This window comes from Molothrus ater, chromosome 23 (assembly GCF_012460135.2).
Source record: "Molothrus ater isolate BHLD 08-10-18 breed brown headed cowbird chromosome 23, BPBGC_Mater_1.1, whole genome shotgun sequence".
Lineage (NCBI taxonomy): Eukaryota > Metazoa > Chordata > Aves > Passeriformes > Icteridae > Molothrus > Molothrus ater.
The window spans coordinates 7,104,722-7,123,129 of NC_050500.2; the positions used below are offsets into that span (position 1 = coordinate 7,104,722).

General features: G+C 53.4%; 1 protein-coding gene across 1 annotated transcript in view; it reads left to right on the top strand.

Moving 5' to 3' along the window:
* Nucleotides 1–896: 896 nt before the first annotated feature.
* Nucleotides 897–18,408, top strand: part of VWA5B1 (von Willebrand factor A domain containing 5B1) — a 29,788-nt gene continuing 12,276 nt past the window's right edge. The window contains exons 1-12 of the mRNA XM_036396417.2: nt 897–999; nt 1,213–1,364; nt 6,427–6,596; nt 6,853–7,014; nt 7,358–7,580; nt 7,758–7,900; nt 8,673–8,804; nt 9,068–9,192; nt 12,144–12,320; nt 15,163–15,273; nt 15,735–15,937; nt 17,691–17,805. Coding sequence (XP_036252310.1) covers nt 6,458–6,596; nt 6,853–7,014; nt 7,358–7,580; nt 7,758–7,900; nt 8,673–8,804; nt 9,068–9,192; nt 12,144–12,320; nt 15,163–15,273; nt 15,735–15,937; nt 17,691–17,805 — 1,530 coding nt within the window. The 5' untranslated portion in view covers nt 897–999; nt 1,213–1,364; nt 6,427–6,457. The remainder of the gene's footprint in view (nt 1,000–1,212; nt 1,365–6,426; nt 6,597–6,852; nt 7,015–7,357; nt 7,581–7,757; nt 7,901–8,672; nt 8,805–9,067; nt 9,193–12,143; nt 12,321–15,162; nt 15,274–15,734; nt 15,938–17,690; nt 17,806–18,408) is intronic.

The following is an 18,408-nucleotide window of genomic DNA, read 5'->3' on the forward strand; positions in this document are numbered from 1 at the left end:
TGGAGTTTCTTGCTGTTTCCTCTAAAACACATTGTTCTTGGGGGAGAGGATAGGTCATTAGGGGTGCCACATGTCTGGTCATCCCAATCCTGCAGTGTGGATGTGTCCTTGGAGGCCAGGGGGAGAAAGAGGAGCTTTACCCTCGGTGTGCTGTGACCCAGGCTCGGTGTCCAGTTCTGCTTTGGGACACTGTCCAAGTCTGTGTCCCCCCAGCTGCCTCAGTTTCCCCTTTCTACAAGTTGTTTTTCTTGGGTTTAAGTGTAAGTTGCTCAGGGCAGGGACTGTATCCCACCAGGCTCATGCCTCAGTGACAGCATTGCTCCAGTGGGAAGGGTCCTTCTAGACCCCCATGGGTGGGGGCTGTGGCTGAGGGGCTTGGATGTTCCTGGGGAGGAGAGGGTGCAGGAGCTGAGATGGGAATGGGGGCAATAGCAAGGCTGGAAGAGAGATCCAGCCTAGGGCTGCACAGGAGGCCAGTGAGCAGGGATGCATCCTGATTTTGGGGGGCTCTAGGGTGCTTTCCTGCCTTTGAAAGAGAAAGGGGATGACAAAGGTGAATGCGGTGGGTTCTTCCCCTCCCGGCAGCTGCTGCGGAAAATCCCGGGGAGATAAATCACGGGGATGGGTGAGGGGAGTTTCAGCCTCTTTTTTTCCACCAGCCTGCCCAGCTCAGGGGCATCTCCTCTGCCCGGATGGGCTTCGCCCCTCGCCCGTTCTCTCCCCCGCAGCCCCCGGGCTCAGGAGGGGAGCGAGGGGAGAGGGAACCGCCAGGGTGTTCGAGGGGATTGTCATGGTTACCTCCCTGACAAAACAAATGGCTCCACTAGGTGATGATGATGGTGATGGTCACCCAGACAGCTCCGGACACTTTGAGTCAGCGGTGGGGGACGAGAGCCCCACCCTGGGGATGCAGAAGCCCCCCATCCCAGGGGAGCCAGACCCCCTCCCGGCTGCGGGCAGAGCCTCCCCGCCGGGGCACATGTTGCTGCAGCCCGTTCGGTAAGACCCCTCCTCGCTCCCCCCGGGACCCCCCGGCCTCCCCGGGTTCCCCCTGCCCCGCTGCCCGGTGGGGAGGGTCCGGGGGGTGAAGCCACCGGTTGCTGAGGTGGTTGGTGGTGCAGCGCTCCCCCACCCCAAGCCCCGGCGCTTGCTCCTCTCCCTCTCTCCCTCCCTTTCCCTCTCTCCTCATCTCCCTCTCTCCCTGTCTTCCAGAGACAGCGCTCCGCAGCCGTGCCTGTCGCCTTCGGGATTCCTCCTGCCCCTCCTGCCCTCCCCAGCCCAGCCGCAGAGGGGCTGGAAGAGTGGGTGAAGTTGCTCCAACCCCCCCATCCCTTTCTTCCTTCTCCTCCTCTCTCCCAGGAAAGGTAAGAAAAGCAGTGGCTACTCTCCAGTTGCTCCTGCACCTTTTTAGCTCCGCAGGGGTGGGTGTGAGGGGTGTGTGTGTGTGTCACTTCCCAAGGCTGTGCACGATCCCAGCACAAAGCTGCTCACTGAAGAGATCCCTGTCATAATATTTGTGCAGGCACAAGCCCACACTTTGCAAGCTGCTGCTTCCCAGCCTTGCTTTTTCCCAGCTGGATGGTGAGTCCTGGAACATCCCATCCCTCCCCAAAAATTGTACAGACTTTAGTAGTGACTGTGTCCATCTCCGTGCAGGCAGAGGACAGGGATGGACGGGGGGATGATGCTGGGGGTGATGGGCTGTTGCTGTCCTGGGCAGCCAAGTGGGATAACCCATCTGTGGACACACTGTTGGGGGAAGGAGGAGTGACCTTGGCAGGGTGAGGGGGGCTGATGCCCCCAGAAAGGGTCAAAACACTGAGACCTGGCTGGAATCCACCACACTGGCTGGGGCAGGGCAGGGCAGGGCAGGGGTGGATGGAGAAGGGCTGTGCTGCTCCTGGGGGCCCTGTGTGTGCCTTGCATCTGGATGCACCCCAAGCGGGAAGCAGGCTGCCTGGTAGGTTTAGCCTAGCTAAGGGGTGTCTGACTCCCCTCTGGCTCAGCCCAGGGGTCTTCCCCCAAGCTGTGAGCCTGGCAATGTGGGGGTTAACTAACCCCTGTGTCAGAAATGTGTGATTAACAGCTCTAGGAAGGGGCTTGGGACAGGGATCCAGGTTTGTGACACCCAAGTTTGGGGCCAGACTGGTGGTGCAAGACACTTGCCAGAGTTATGGCTGACAGTCCCCAAAGTCTGTCTCTGCCTGGGCTGTCAGTCATGGCCCAGCCTGGCACTGTGTCACCTCGGGAAGGGGCACCTGGCTGCTTCCACTGGGTCCTGGCAGGAGAAGTTGCTTCCCAGCCTTTCCCCAGTTTCCATATCTGAGGCCTCAGGGTGTCCTTGGGGCCAGCAATCCTTGTCACTGCTGTAGCAGTGGGGGCTCTTGTTGTCCCCCTTTGGGGCCTGCAGTGGCTGTTTTCCTGGTTTTCCATTAAATGGGATATTCTGCTTGCAGTTTGAGGCAAGGGGAGGCTGGAGATGGGAGAACAGCTCCTGTAGCCTTTGCTGAGAGTATCTCACAGATCTGCCATGGTGGATCCAGGGCTCTTCCAGACAGGACAGTGCTATGGGTGCTCTTTCAAACCCCATTTCCTCCTCTTCCTAGAGATATTTAGGGGGTTGATCCCAGTTTCCTGGCCAGGTTTGAGCCTTGTGCTTTGGGGGAAAGCAGCTGGAGGCCTGCTGCATGTCTTAGTCATGACCTGCAGTGATGTGGATTGGGTAGGTGAAGTCAGGGGTCCCTCGCCAGCTCCCTGAGCCTTGCTGCCCCTGAAAACCAGGGAGAATTCCCAAGGGTGAGTCTACTTGAGAGCTCTGACAGTTTGGGAAGTGCAAGGCTTCTCCTGTCCTGGATTTGCAAACAGTGGGGGTGTTTTTTTCCCGGTGGAGATTGTGCAGGAATGCTGATGGGAGGCTGTGGTGCAACAGGCATCCTTGGCCAGCTCTGTCCACCTGTACATCTCCACAGGGCGCTCCGGCTGTCGTCATCCCGGCGAGCCACTGGATGTCAGTGTTGATTGAGACAGACGACGTGGAAGGAATATTTTACCCAGCTGCAGAAAAGCAGGCGTCCTCTGAGCAGTGGGGATGTGCCCCAGGTCTAGCTCGGACCTGGAGGCGAGATCTCCAAGGGAACGAGCTTGTGGCCGGTCAGGGGTTACAGCAGGGCGGGGCAGTGATTCAGCTGCTCAAAAATGCGTCTGATGCAAGGTGTCACACCGGGGCTGGGCTTGACACGGCAGCCTTTCTGTCCTGGGGGGCAGAAGCAGCCGGGCTGCCACTGATTTCTGCCCTTCAGGCAGCAGAGCTGGGTGGAGCTGCGTCGGGTTTTATCCCAGCACCTGCTTTGACTCTCCCTATCCTGTTGTCGGCTGTGGATGCCACAGATCCTGTGGTGTGGTACAGCTGGGACCCCAGCCCACTCCTGGGAGTCGGGTCCTGCCAGAAACCAGGCTGTGTGCTCACAGTTTTGCTCTCTTTTCCTTTTCAGTGCATGAAAATTCACCTCAGAGGAGCATTACTCTGCTCCTGTCTTTACTCCACGTGCTCAGACAGATTTTTTGAGGGCACATCAGTGCTTAGAGACACAGACGGACACCCAGGAAGCTCCAAGCAGTGCTTCAGGCACCACCCCCACTTTCCAGGCACATTAACACCTTTTCCCATCCCATAAAATCCAGCCCCAGCCTCTTGGGAGTGCTGGGACAGACGCTGCAGCCCTGTGAGAGGCTGGAGCCCGTGCTTTGGCTCGCAGCCCTGTGCTCCCTGCACATCACAGGGACGTCTCAGCAGCAGCAGCATCAGCTCCTTCCCCATCAGTCGGGCAGAGGGTCTGGCCAAGGGTATTGCCTGCAGTGTGGTGATCACACTTCCGTGTCTCCCTCCCCTCCATGGGCAGGAAGAGCAGTGGATTGTCATGGAAAAGAAGAGGGGGGGGGGGAAAAATTGATCCAGTAGCAGCCTGGTCCAGAGCACAGCTGGCCAAGGGACAATGTCTGTCCCCAGCCCTGAGGTGCTCCCCAGTTGATGGGATTACAGGTGTATTTTGAGGGCTGAAGCTATTAACCCTCAGTGGTTTCCCTTTCTCCTGGGATGCCAGATGCAGTGCAAGGTTGGGAGGCACCTGGCCAGGTCTGTGGGATGGCCCTGTGCCTGCTGTGTGTGGGAGGCAGGACATGTTTGGTGGCAGTGAGGGGACACGCTGTGGACTGGGTGTGTCTAGGAGTACTCTGTGCAGCGTTAAGCTGTTGGTAATTTTTTTTGGGATGCAGGATCCTACTGTTTGTAATTTTTTTGGGATGCAGGGTCCTGCCAGGTCCCAACCTGAGAGTGCAGGCCCCATGGCCTGAATGGAGACTGAGTGCACATCCCAGAGCAGCAAAGGCAGGATGGGGAGCAGGCAAGGGGCCAGTGCTGAGCTCCTGGCTGGCACAGGGGAGAGATTCCAGCCTTCCCACTGCTCTCCCTCACTCCAGCCTTTCTGCTGCTCTCCCTTTCCATGCTGCAGTCACTTGATGGCGTTGGTGACACAAGCTGTGTGGAGCAGCCCCACGGCTCTGCTGGCAGCGTCCCCTATCGAAGGGTTTTTGCTGGGAAGAGCCCTCTGAGCCCTCCCTGTCCTTGTGGGGCCGATTTTTCGGCTGGCGCACCAGTGAGAGCTGGTGCCAGGCTCCTCTGAGCCACCTCAGAGCTGCAGGAGAGGTGCAACTTTCCTGGCTGGATTAAACAGGACATGGCACAGGGCTCTGCATCTCACCAAGGGTCCCTTAGTGCTTGTTCTATCCCAGGTGATGCAGAGATCCCTGCTGGCAAGTGGTTCCCATGGGAGCTATGTCCCCAGTGTTCCATGGGTGCAGGAGATGTGAGGGGCTTGGATCTCACCCGTGGCTCTGTACTAAGTCCCCAGTTCCAAGCTGAAGTCACGCTCCTGGAGCCCAAATTCACCCCTCTGGCAGTCCCATAATGAATTCCTGTTGTGCCAAGCTGTTAGAGAGCTTTTTCCCCTTATTATTTCTTCCCTAAGGTAAAATAATTCTCCCTCCTTCCTCTCCCACCTGGCATTTAATCACTTCCCTGTACCTTGATGGCCTCTGCCACATACTGAACTGAGGGGACCTTCACTATTTCTCCTGTGGCAGGTGAACCCTTGCCAGCTCCTGCCTTCCCAGGCCCTGTTGGCACAGCTTGGAGCATCCTGGTTGGGATGGCCTCCCCTGGCTCAGCTGGGACTCCATCTCCTGACTGTGGGGACTGCATCCCCATGGATGCATCCCCAACCTCCCTGGGCAGCTCCTGGCATGAGCAGCGTTTGTGCTGGAAGGAGGGGTGGATTAAATCGGGAATTTAAGGGTTTTGGCTGGGATCCAGGGGCGTGCCTTGGGATTACTGCCCTCCATCATCATCATCTTCTCTGCTGTTTCCTGTGCTCAGTTTCCCTGGCTGCTCTCCCCCATCCTGGACAGTCCTTCTTGCTCTCCCTTTGTCCTTTCTCAACGCCGTTTTCCTGCCCCAAGCACTCATCGAGCTCGGGGCCTTGATGTCTTCTGTGGCATTTGCATATAAAGGTGGGTTTTAATAACGCAAGAATGAGAAACTGATGCATTTCAGTGCTGCTGGCTTCTCCTGGGCCTCGTAAATCACTGCATAAAGCATTGCAGAGCCAGCCAGGGAGAACTGCTGCCTAGCAACTTCTCCCAGTTCCCTGGGGGAGCGGGATGGGGCCCTAAAATCCACCTGAAAAGTCTCCTTTAAAACCCTGAGGCCTGGGGGAGAGGAGCTGTAATGGAGGAAAACCTGCTTAGGGAAAAGGGTTGGAATGTAATTGGCATAAGGAGTCACTTTGCATCTGAATGTGTCGGCTGAGCACATGGAGGGATGAGTCAGCCTGTGCAGGAAGGATCTGGAGATGCAGGACAGCAGAGCAATGGCACTTCCCTGTAATCAGCAAGGATGAGGATGGGCAAGGGCATGGGAGGGCAGGAGCATGGATGGCTCTGCCTGCCTACTCTTCCTTCCCCAGAAAGGAAAACTCTCATGATCATTGTCTTATCCTGGAGAAAGTTGTTGGTTTGGAGGATAATGAGGAGAAAGAGGGACAGAAAAAGATGTTAACTTGTTCTGCTCAGACTCCAGCAGTGTGGGAGGTGGGGACTATGCACCTCCAGGGCTGTGTCCCCAGCTAGGGAGGTTTCATCTGAACCTTCTCCCTTGTGCCAATGGAGATTTGGGGCAAGGGTTTGCCTTGTCTTCACATGGGGGTCTTGCTTCATCCCCATCCCCTGTCACTGCAATCATCAAACCCAGGTCTCATCCTGTCCCAGGTCACTCACCTTTCTGTCCTCATGGCTTCAGAATGAGGTGGCAGAGCCATGCAAACATTGTGGGCACTCAGGGCTCCACAGCCATTCTCACCTTTCTCTCTCCAGCTCCCCACATCACCCAGAGACCCCCAGGAAGATGCCAGGGCTGATTGACCGTGTGACCCTCTCCCGGCTGCCCCTCATTGCCTCCGAGGTGACATCCTGTGTCAGTGGCTATGCCTTTGGGATGACAGCCCTGCTCACCTACCACAACCCAGACCCCCAGGCTTTGGAAGGCAAGTTTTAAGGAGTGAAGCTTGGAATGGGAACTTTAAAGTCAGGATATGGCAGTGCTGGGTTTCTGTGCATGCCTTCCACCTTTAGATGCTGGTGGGAAGCACAACCAAATGTATTGTGTCCAACTCTACAACTTTTTAGGTGTGAAAAATCCCACAAGTGGGATTTTTTTCCCACTTGGGAAGTGCCAAGAGGGACCTGGCTGGTGGGTCCAGGAAAGAGGTGGGTGTTGCTGACACCCTTCCTGGCTGGCAGGTCTCTTTGTGTACCCCTTGGACGAGGGCACAACTGTCGTGGGCTTCGAGGCGGCCATGTCCCGGCGCACCGTGACTGTGCAGATCAAAGACAAAGCCAAGATGGATGACACCTACTTCAACAGCTGCAGCCTCCCCCCAGGAAGAGCTGGTGATGGATGTGGTGAGGGGGCTGAGGGTGTTTTAGGAAGAAAAGGAGGGGAAGGGGAGTGGGGAGGTGATGGGGGTGGCTGGCTGGTGTATGCTGCTGCACCAAGGGGGCTCCTTTTGGGAAGCTGAGCGGTTCTGGTGCTTGTGCCAAAAGTGTCAGTCTTATCCATCTTGGAAAGCACTGCTGCTTCTGGGCAGCCAAAGGAGTGATGCAGAAGCTGGGGCTCTTTAGAGAAAGCTGATGTGTGCAGTGGTGGCAGCTTTGGGTGTTTGATCCAGGGCTGGGGGTTGTGAGAGGCCTGGAAAGGAGCATTTTTCATGGTTGCAATACCTGGCATGGTCCAATCTCTGTGCAGGAAGGCTTATGATGGATGAGGACCTGGAGAGGATTGTTTTTGTGGCCAACCTGGGCATGATTCCTCCCCTGGAAAGTGTCTCCATCTTCATCAGCACCTCTTCTGAGCTGCAGACACTGCCCAGCGGGGTGGTGAGGGTCCTTCTGCCAGCTGTGTGTGTCCCCAGGGTTCCCCAGCCCAGCTTGGAGAATGCCAGCAGCTTTTCCAGCCACCAGCTCCAAATGTATGGAAAACCATGGGGTGGGCTCTGTCTGGGATTGATCCTGGAGAATGCAGGGCTGAATGAGCAGGAGCTGCAGGAGGCTGGAGAGTGGCTGCAGGCTTTACCTCTGGCAGACCTGCAGTTCCTGGGGGCATAGAACATGTTGACAGGGTTTATTTGGATTTATCTCACCATCAGGGACAAGCACCCCTGTGGATTGGGGAGCCCGGAGCAAGGGAGCAGGTTCTGCCTGACTCAGCTGCTGGACAGTGAGACCACCAACCCCTTTGAGTATGAATTCAGCTTCCACCTGGAGATCCGGGGGCCGTGTTTGCTGGCAGGTAGGAGCACTGGGGCTGTCCTGCTGCACAAGGCTGATTATCACCTCCCCAAGGCAATGTCCACACTCCCCCTCCTCTGTAGTAAACCCCATAGATTTAGGAAAAGCACCATGGAGGATATGAACAATAGGAATGCTGAAACAGCAAAAGAAAATACCTGTTTCCCTGTCCTCTGCCCTTAACCTATCTCTGTATCCCTATAAGGCAATGTCATGTTAACCCCTTACCATTGGTCAAGCTTGGATCCTTTCCAACCCTATAAAAGAAGCATACTGTACCCCATTAGGGGAGAAAGAAGAAGAGCAGAGACCCTGCACAGACCTCCCCAAATAAAGCCATCTCCGTGGAACAGCCTGCGCCTTCTCCTTCTCCTCTCTCTCCGTCTGCTGCAGCCTCAAGCCCGGGGCACCACTACCAAGCAAGCAAAGCTGAAATCCTGAGAGCTTGCAGTCACTATAGAGCTGATAATCACCATGCTTGCTAGATGGCAGCCCTGTGGCATTGGCATGAGCGAGCCAGCTTCGGGCACCTGGTCCCTACCCAGGGACTGAGCTCCTGAGCCCTATTGCTCTGCTTTATGATAAGGCCAAATCAGAGAGGCTTTATTACTCCTCCTCAATGTAAATCTGTGTTGGCAACTTAACTGTGCTGGGGTGGATTTACCAGTACAGGATTGATGCTAACGTGGGTTCCTGTCCTCTACTGCCTTGTCATCCCTTCTCCCTGGTGTCCCCCACCCTCAATCCCTACTGGCACCTCGTTTTCCCTGCAGGAGTTGAGAGCCCCACACACGAGATCCGAGCAGACGCCGACCCCTCGGCTCGCTCTGCCAAGAGCATCGTGATCACGCTGGCCAACAAGCACACCTTCGACAGACCCGTGGAGATCCTGATCCATCCAAGTGGTAGGTGGGCTCTGCTTCCCCTCTGCTGGTCTTGCCTCTTCCTGGGATCTTCATCTGTAGCTCTGGAGACAGCTGGATTAGCGCTGGTTTTGCAAATACTGTCAAGGTTAGGCTTCCCAGGAGGTAACCCTGGCCTCTCTCAGGGTTTTCTGAGCTCTCCAAGCTCACAGGTACTGCTGTTTTCCCAGCCAAGGGTGCCTGCATCTCTGCCAGACTCAAAGTGTAACCACAGCTGTTCTTCACACAATTCTCTGCATTTACAGAGCCCCACATGCCCCACGTCTTAATGGAAGAGGGTGACATGACCCCTGCAGAGTACGAACGACACCTGAAGGGGAAGAACGACTTCATTAAAGGCACTAAGAAAGACCCCAGAGCCAAGAAAAAGGTGAGAAACACAAGCTGCAGGTGTTAGCTGAGGCTTTCCATGGACTGGAGCTGAGCTAGAAGATTATTCCATGTTTCCAGCATCAGATATTACACTGTCCCAATGAGACCTGCAGCATCCTCCCTCAGAGAGGGGCTTGTGTCGAGGAAGAGGGGGAAATTCAGCAGTGCTGCTGATAAACTGAGAGGGGAAGGAGCTCTGAGATGGTTATTGTGTGTATAATTAGTGCTAGTCTAGCATAGCATAATTAGAGAGGTGCATTGTGATAGTATTAAGGGTATTATAATTATTGCAATGACATAGAATAAAATATTCTTTTAATTGCTTGGTAAATGTTTACTGTTTCTGGGTAGCTGTCAGAGAGAAAGAAGTGATCTTCCTGAGAATAATGAGCTGAACAGAAGACAAGGTAGGAGAGACTTCTCTTTGTTCTGCTGAGCAGCAAAGAGAAAAATATCTGTGCTGGGATTTGTGCCTTGTCTTCCAGCAGTTCTGAAGGAATGAGTGACAGCCCAACTCTTTGGTGTGTCTGGGATCAGCAGAGAGCAGCAGACAGCTCAGAGCCCTCTGGATTTCCAGGGTGGGCATCTTCCCCTAAGGGACAGGTCGTGCTTGTGTGGCCACAGCTGGGGCTGACAGTGTCAGCTCCTGTTTTACACAGCCAGGGCTCTCCTGTGTGCCCAGAGATGCTCATTTCCCCCTAAACTCCTTCTCTGGGTGTCTGATCCTGGGTCCCTCTGGCAGACATCCCTGACCTGCTGCAGGGGTGTCTCCCCGTGCTGCTAAGATTTCTCCTTTCACCAGAGACTTGTCAACCCTCCTCTCCTCCCTTCCCTTTGCCCTCCGCTCTCTCTGGCAGGGCTGGGACTCTGCAGGCATCTCCTCTAATTGTGTTCAGCGTGTGGCAGGTGGAACGAGATGAAACTCCCACGCTACGCCTCGGATGGCTCCCTAATTATTTCTGCACATTTAGCATGTCAAATTATCTAAGGGGGGATCATTCTGGAGACATTTCCCTGCAGGAAAGCCACCTGTGCCCCAGGAGGACTGGGAAACAACTGCAGGGAGCAGAGAAAATGCCTGGAATACCTAGGGTAGATGATGGGCTGGAATTGCTGCTGCTCAGAGCAGGACATTGGCCACTTCTTGGCTTAAATTAAATTAGCCCAGAAATTTCAGCAGTAAATTATAAGTAATTCTCCTCCCTCTGTTTGTTATGCAAAAGGCTTGGATGCTGTCAGCTGCAGGTTGGTGGGGATGGATGCACACTGGAATCAACTTTATTCAACAAAATCTGATTAGTTTACTGTAATTGGATAATGGGTGAAGGGGAACGAAAGGGAGGTGAGGAGATGTTTTCTGGCTGACCTGTAGCAGGTCCACTGAAGCTGTTTACTGAAGATTTGCCTCTAAAATTCCCTCCAGTCAGTGAGAAATCCCAAAGTATGGGCTCATCCTGATCACACAGGAAATTTATGTCATGGATACCCAAGAGCATTCCAGAGAGTTCTGTGATAGGTCCAGGGCCACGATTCAGTATTTGTACAGAAGCAGCTAGGACCACTCTAGTCTGGAATGCGATAAACTGGAAAAGTTGTGAAAGAAAATAATGTCATATGGCTGAAGGGAAATGGAAATGGAAAAAGCCTTTGATTTCTCAGCAGCTGATTAATTTATGCCCCATAGCATAGAAGGGAAAGGTAGGAGGATGAGTGGGAGCTTGGCTTATTCCTCTGAGTGGGACCTGTCTTTTCACTGGGTCAGAGAAGCTGTGCTCAGGCAGTGGAGCTGAAAGCAGAGCTTGTGTGTGTGTGTGTTGAGCCACAGGGAGTTAGTGAGTTTTAGAAAACAAAGGTTGGTTGTCAGCTCATAAACTGAGGAATGTGACTCATGGCTGGAGAAAACAAGCCCAGTTATCTGGGGTCTGGTTTAGTCCCTGTGAAACCAACGAGAAAAGCAGCCAGAAAGAGGAGAAAAGAGGCAAACAAAGCCCCTGAGGATCGAGCTGCTGTTGAGGAGTTTTCTCCACACTCAGACCCAGGGATGAAAGGCCACGACTGGGCTGATGTGGGGTCCTGGAGCTCCCTCCAAAGCAGCTGAGGCCATGAACCCTGTTACTGCTTGATACACACGTAATAACACATTATAAACCCATCACAAGAGGTTTTTCACCAGTTTTATTTTATCCCATTTGTAATGAATACTTGAAATAGAAGGAGAGAAAATGTGGAGAGCCATTGGAGCTGTGTGCAGTGCAGAGATCATGCAGGTTCCTATCGAGCCACGGCCGGAGCAAACGGTTCAGCTTTCCAAAGCCTTTCAATCCCTACAAAGAAAAGTGATAAAAGAAATGGGCAGAAAAAGCAGCAAACCAGAGGCGGCAGGAATGAATTGGAGTGCTGAATGCAGCAGATCAAGGGCTGCATCTCACACTTCATTAGTGAGTGACCACGGAGAAAACCTCTGGTGTGCCTCGGTGGGATGCTAAGCTGTGCTAATGAACCAGGTTTTCGGGAAGGATCTAATGAAATGTTTGGAGAATCAGATTTGCAAGGTGCTGGGTAGGGTGAGGTCTTTTGATTTCTTCTCCAGGCTTTTATCTGAGTGTGCAGTTGCTCCATATAATCCCAGAATGGATTGGTGGAGAGGACCTTAAAGCTCCCACCCCTCCCATGGGCAGGGACACCTTTCACTACCCCAGCTTGTTCCAAGCCCTGTCCAGCCTGGCCTTGGACACTTGCAGGGATGGTGAATACTGTGGGTATGGACAGAATAGGACACCTGGATATTGGCCCACCCTGGTGTTGTCACCTCTGAACAAGCAGATTCTGGCCCACAAAAGCCATGCACTTGCATTTTGAGCCCTGCTCTGATTCCTCTTGAATTGAAATGGGGTGGAGAAATCAACCTCTCAAAATCAACCTCTGGAGCTATCTCCTGCTTTCTTTCAGATGGAAATCATCAGGAAGAGGCTGAACAAGGACATCCCCCACCACCCTGTCATCATGCTCAACTTCTGCCCTGACTTGAGGACTGTGCAGCCAGGCCTCCAGAAAGCCCAGGGCGAGTTCATCTTCCTGGTAGACCGCAGCAGGAGCATGAGTGGTGTGAGCATCAGCCATGCCAAGGTACCTGCAGGAGGAGAAGCACCTGCCTGTCAGCAGGGATGAATGAGAGAGAGCAGTGGGGGTGCTGAGAGCATAACTGTTCATTATCAGGGCATGGGGGGTAATTATAGGCTGTATTTTAGTCATCTCAACAATGGCGCTCCTTTGGTACCTGCAACAAAGGTGACTCTCCCCTGTTCTCTTCTGCTCTTCCTATCAGCACATAAAATACAACATTACTTCTTTCCCTCTCTTGCTGGCATGTTTTGTGCATCCTTTTTCCAGTTCTCCCTGTATTCAGAAGGGCTTTGGGTGATGGCTGCCTAGAAGGAAACCTCCAGGGAGCTCCAAGGGGAGTAAGGTGCTGACCATGCATTAGGAGAGGTTTTGCTGATGGGCATCTCTGTGAACCCACAGAAATGATTTAAATATGAGACATCCCTTTTCAAGCACAAATGCCACCAGCAGCCTGGTGAATAGTTATGGGAGTTGTATAGCTGAGAGCTCTGAATACAAAATAGCATTGTCAGGATATTTTGTGGGTCTGAGGTTCCCCTGTCAGATGTGGCTCTTACCCAGAGCCAGCCCTGGTGCAGGACCCTGCACTTGGTCTGCTGAACCTCATGAGGTTCCCACAGACCCACTCCTGAACTTGTCCATCTTCTAGCACATCTCTTTTCCCATCTGTCTCCAGTTTCCATGGGAACTGCTGAAGAAGGACAGACACCTTCAGCAACAAGGATTGGGATGCTGGGGAGCCTGCAGATGGCTGCAGCACATCCCCTGGGATAGGGAGGCTGTTCCCAGGGGGAACAGGATATCTCTGGGCTTGTAACCCCTTCCCCCAGCATCTTTAGGAGTCTGAGAATCTTCTCCCAGCGTGGATTTTTGCATTCCAACTCATAGCATGGCTGGGTTTGGGCACCACAGTCTCTGCAGCCTCTGTGGAGGCTGGATTGTCCCCTGGGGATGGGGACCTGCAGGATCAGAGCCCTTCTCTGATTGGTCCTGAAATGGAAACCCCATCTCAGGAGGGCTGTAGAAACAGGAAAAAGACTGTTCACCTTCAGGAAAAAATATTTTGTGGGAGATTTTGGAGGAGATACCTCAAGGGAGAAACTCACTGTCCCTCTTTTGAGTGTCCTGTCCTTGTTTGTCACTTGCAGACACCAGGGACCTCACAGCAGGAGCTGTTCTGAGAGGGTTTGGGTGGGTTTTGGCTGGTGGAACCTTCTGCATCATCCTCAGCTGGCTGGATGCATGGCATGACAGGTCTTGGAGCTGTGCAGCCTCAGGATGCACTCAGGGATGGGGTGGAAGGGCCTGTGCAGAGCAGGAGGGCACCCGTCCAAAGCAGCTGGAGTGGAAAATTCAGGGATTTAAATTTCCTGCAGCCAGTTCCTTTCCCACCCTGATGCAGCCAGGGAGAAGAGCCAGGCTGTGATGGTGCTCGCTGGCAAAACTGCGCTAATAACTGGGAATTGACTTTTCTAGAAGCAAACATCCCTCCTTATTGAGTTGCCATAAAGCTATGGAGTGCAACAGGATCAAGATCAATATTTACCATAAGAAGCAATAAATCTTTCTGCTTGCTGAAATAGCAAGCAGGCATCGGTTGCCCATTTTGGGAAGTGCTTTAAGAGAAATATTTGGAAATTTGTATTTTTTCCCTTGTAATGAGTTCCAAGATGGGATGTCAGCACTGAGATCTGGAAGAGCCAGCATCCCGGGAGCCATCTGGGAGCAGTGGTATAAATATATCCTCGTAGGTTTGAGATAACAGCTTGGATTCAAGTACTCCAGAGCCTGTTAAAGGGCAGCCCTGTTCTTGTACATTATTCCACTGATTTTCAGTGCTCCAGCTCTGAGTTTTTGCTGAGTCTTACAGGCTTTGGGAGCCTGTAAGGAGGAGCTTTTGGGATCCCTACTGGACCCAGGCAGGGAGTTCGCTGTGTCCCTCTGTGGTCACTTGGTCTTTGCCACTGGTAGGACAACTCAAGGAGGCTATTCTTCCTCGTTTGACCTTGGCAGCTCCTCCAGGGGCTGGCTAGAGGGTTTCTGCTGCCCTCGGCAGACTGGCAGGAGTCTGCCTTGATCAGCATTTAAATAGAACTGAGCTGCTCCTGAACACTTTGCTTTACATTTTGCTTTAAATAAACACTTTGCTTTAAATGGGTCTCCTCTCCTGCCACATAATTGCTCCTACAAGTTCAAGAGCTCCTTAAGCAGCTCTTGCCCAGTTCCTGTGATCACAAGCTCTGTCCTGGACTTGTCCACAATACCACTGTGACAATTCAAGTTGCTCTTGCCTTATGTAAAGCCCAGGAATAGGCACATTAGATAACCACCTCTGGTAAAGAAAATAGCTTAAATCTGTTGTCTCCCAGTTATTTTAATTGAAGCCAGCTATGAATACAAGAGAATTGGGGATGGGGGAGGCTTTTCCTTTTGTGTAACTTTAAGCTGTTTGTTTATTTTCTGCAAGTTTAGGCATTGAGATGCATTGCGTGTCGCACTTCTCAATTTCACACTCTGCTTCTCACCCACCAGCTCTGTGCTGCAGCACTGTGTTGCCAGCACAAATTGAATCCCTTAAAAACAAACAGAAAAAATTGTTCAGTTCTTTGTTGTCTTTTTTTTCCAAAGACTCCCCATTTTCCTCACTGCTTCACATCCCAAATATCATCAAGGGACTTTGAAAAGAGCTGGGTCATATGGAGGCATGGGAAAGAAGCAGTTGGTTCGTTGTCAGGTGAAAGTGGCAATAAGATGGGATGGCTCTGGGCAGAGCTTTTACTGGTGAAGTTGGGGCAGCCAGGGAGGATCCAAGTGTCCTCATGTCTGTTTGCTTTCTGCCCCTCAGGATGCCCTGTTGGTCATTCTCAAGAGCCTGATGCCAGCGTGTCTCTTCAATATCATTGGGTTTGGATCCACCTTCAAGACCCTCTTTCCTGTCAGCCAGGCCTACTGTGAGGTGAGTGAGCCCACAGTTCACAGAATCACAGACTGGTTTGTGTGGGGAGGGACCTTATATGCCACAGGCAGGGACACCTTCCACTATATATGGGTGCTCCCAGCCCCATCCAGCCTGGCTTTGGACACTTCCAGGGATCCAGGGGCAGCCACAGCTTCTCTGGGCAACCTGTGCCAGGGCCTCACCACCCTTATAGTAAATAATTTCCTTATAATACCAAATCTAACCCTACCCTTCTTCAGCTTAAAGCTATTCCCCCTTATCCTGTTACTCCAGGTCCTTGTCCAAAGTGCTTCTCCAGCTCTCTTGGAGCCCCTTTATGCACTGGAAGGGGCTTTAAGGTCTCTCCAAAGCCTTCCCTTCACCAGGATTAGCAGCCTCAACTCCCTCAGCCTCTCCCATGGCTCTCCTTGGTGCTCAAAGGGTGCTGGCGCTGACAATTCCACTGTTCCTTTGAGCAGGAGAGCCTGCTCATTGCCTGCCAGAGCATCAGGAGGATCCGGGCTGATATGGGCAGCATCAACCTCCTGTCCCCCCTGAAGTGGCTCCTCCGCCAGCCCATCCACAGGGGCCACCCCCGGCTGCTCTTTGTGCTGACAGCCGGGGCCATCAGCAACACTGGGAAGGTTCTGGAGCTGCTGCGGGACCACTCCTGCTCCACCAGGTACAGACTCAGCCCTGCAGGGCCAGAAACCTGGCACAGGCTGGCATGTGCCTCCCCTTGAGCACAGCTCCCTCTCACAGACGTCCCCACTTCAGAGACAGAGGCAGGAGAGATTGCTGCTATGAGCCATGGGAGAACCTCAAAGGGTTTGGAACGAATCCCAGAAGTTCAGATGCTTTTTAAACAATCAAAAGCAGGATAATTGAGCTGACAACTTCACAGCTCTCGGCTGATGCTTCCTGCTAGGAGAGATTGACACGCCAACAATCTTCCTTGCTTTTTTTTTATATTTTTTTTTTAAAGCACATCTGGGGCTGGCCCCAGCTGCTTCCAGGATGGGGCTGTGCAGAATTGAATATGCTGAAAGGCAGCAATGTAAAAGGCAGCTAATTGTGCACAAGCTCCCAGCCTGGCTCCCCAGCCCTGATCACAGGCTGTTCTGGTTTCTCCTCTGCCTCTTTAAGGGGCACAAAACATGGGGAAAATGTAAGAAATCCTGATTCCTGTTCCATCTCTCAGACTTTGGAGTTATCAGGGAAGCTGCTCTGTGGGTTTGTAACTGCACAGAGGTCTGGTTGTTTCCCACCCTCCCACCCCTGGCTCTTGCAGGGCTGGAAGGGAGGGAGGGTTAAATGCAATCAGAGCTGGAGCGTGGTCTCGGCTGACCCTGGAAGGGAGAGTGCTGGGCATGGCCCATCTTTAAAGAAGATCAGAGCCTTATTTAGGAGGGGTGTGAGGCTGGCCTAGGATTTGCAGGCAGCTGAGGATTAAAACCCTCCAAGAGAAAAGCCCCTTGTGCAGATGCAGTTTGCTGCTGAAGGTGCTTTCTTTCTCAGCAATCTCCTGCCCTGCTCAAATGTTATATCCCACCCATTCCCATCCTCCTGGATTCCTGGCACATCCATCCCTACCTAGCACTGCCCTCCCTGCCAGGGCTCCAGCTCAACTTGCAGCCTTCAGCCCAAACCAAATCCTGATTCACAGACCTGGGAGGGGAGGGGGGAGCAGCCTCACCTGGCTTGATCATCCTTCCTTGAGAAAATGTTTATTTTCATTGCAAGCAGAGATAATTACTGGATCTTTAGTGCTATTGACCACAGCCAGCAGGGAAAAGAGCTGAACTGAGAGCAAAGCAGCTTGTTTGTGTTTGCAGAGGAGGGGAAGGATTGAGGTCCTGCTGGGAACCCCTGAGTGTCACTGCTGAAGGCTGCTCTTTGGGGAAGGGGTTTGGGGTCTGCTGAGAGGAGGGGGCTGGTGGTTCATAGAACCCCAGAATGGTTTGGATTGGAAGGGGCCTTAAAGCTCATCTCATTCCAGCCCCCTGCCATGGCAGGGACCCCTTCCATAGCCCAGAGTGCTCCAAACCCCCTTCAGCCTGGCCTTGGACACTTCCAGGGACCCAGGGGCAGCCACAGCTTCTCTGGGCAACCTGTGCCAGGGCCACCCTCACAGGGAAGAATTTATTTCCAATATCCAGTCTAACCCTGCCGTTTTTTGGCATAAAGCCATTCCCCCTTGTCCTGTCACTCCATGACCATGTCCAAAGTGCTTCTCCAGCTCTCTTGGAGCCCCTTTAGGCACTGGGAGGTTCTCAACCTTCCTGCCACATACCTACAAGAGGGGCTGGTTTATTCTGCTGGACACAGCAGTGGCATAAAGTCAGAGGGAGTTTCTGCCTGAGGGAGTGTGTGAGCTACATGGGGCTGGTGGGTGGCTTTTCCTTTGGATCATGATTCTCCCTGTCCTTTTGCAGGTGCTACAGCTTTGGCCTCGGGCCAAACGCCTGCAGGAGGCTGGTGCGGGGTCTGGCTGCCGTGTCCAGGGGCGTCTCCGAGTTCCTGGAGGAGGGCGAGAGGCTGCAGCCCAAGGTACAGCCCCAGTCCCCGGGGGCCACCCGCGGGGCTGTAAGGATGCTCTGCTTCAGCGAGGGGGAGGCCACGGCTCCCGGGGGGCTCATTCCCCATCCTGGCCCTGCCTTCCCAGCCCCCCCCGCAGCAGGTGGGCAGCGGGAGGGGATGCAAGAGCATCTCGGTGTCGGCGGCCTCGGAGGGAGCGGAGGGTGCGTCTGCCTCCGCCTGGGGCTGGGGACCACGATGGCCGCGGTGCTGCAGCTCTGCCTTCAAAGGCAGCTCTGCCTCAGGTACGGCGAGGGCAGTGGGACCGGCATCAAAGCAGCCAATTAGTTTTGAAGTCGGGCTCAGCCCTGGCGTTGCTCAGGCGAGAAGGACTCGGGGTTGGAGCGAGAGGAATGCGCTGTGATGGCTTTGCTTATTAAGCTGGCTTTAAAGTCTCTCCATTCCCTCTCTCCCCATGAAGAGTAAAACCGTGTGCTTGAAATCTGGCATAGTGATGGCTCTGTCCCCTGGTGAATGCAGAGCCCAGCCTGTCACCTGCTGCTTGACTAAACCCAGAGAGAATTGGGTCTTTAGCTCCTAAATATCTCCAAAAAGCCAGCTTCTACTTTCTTGATC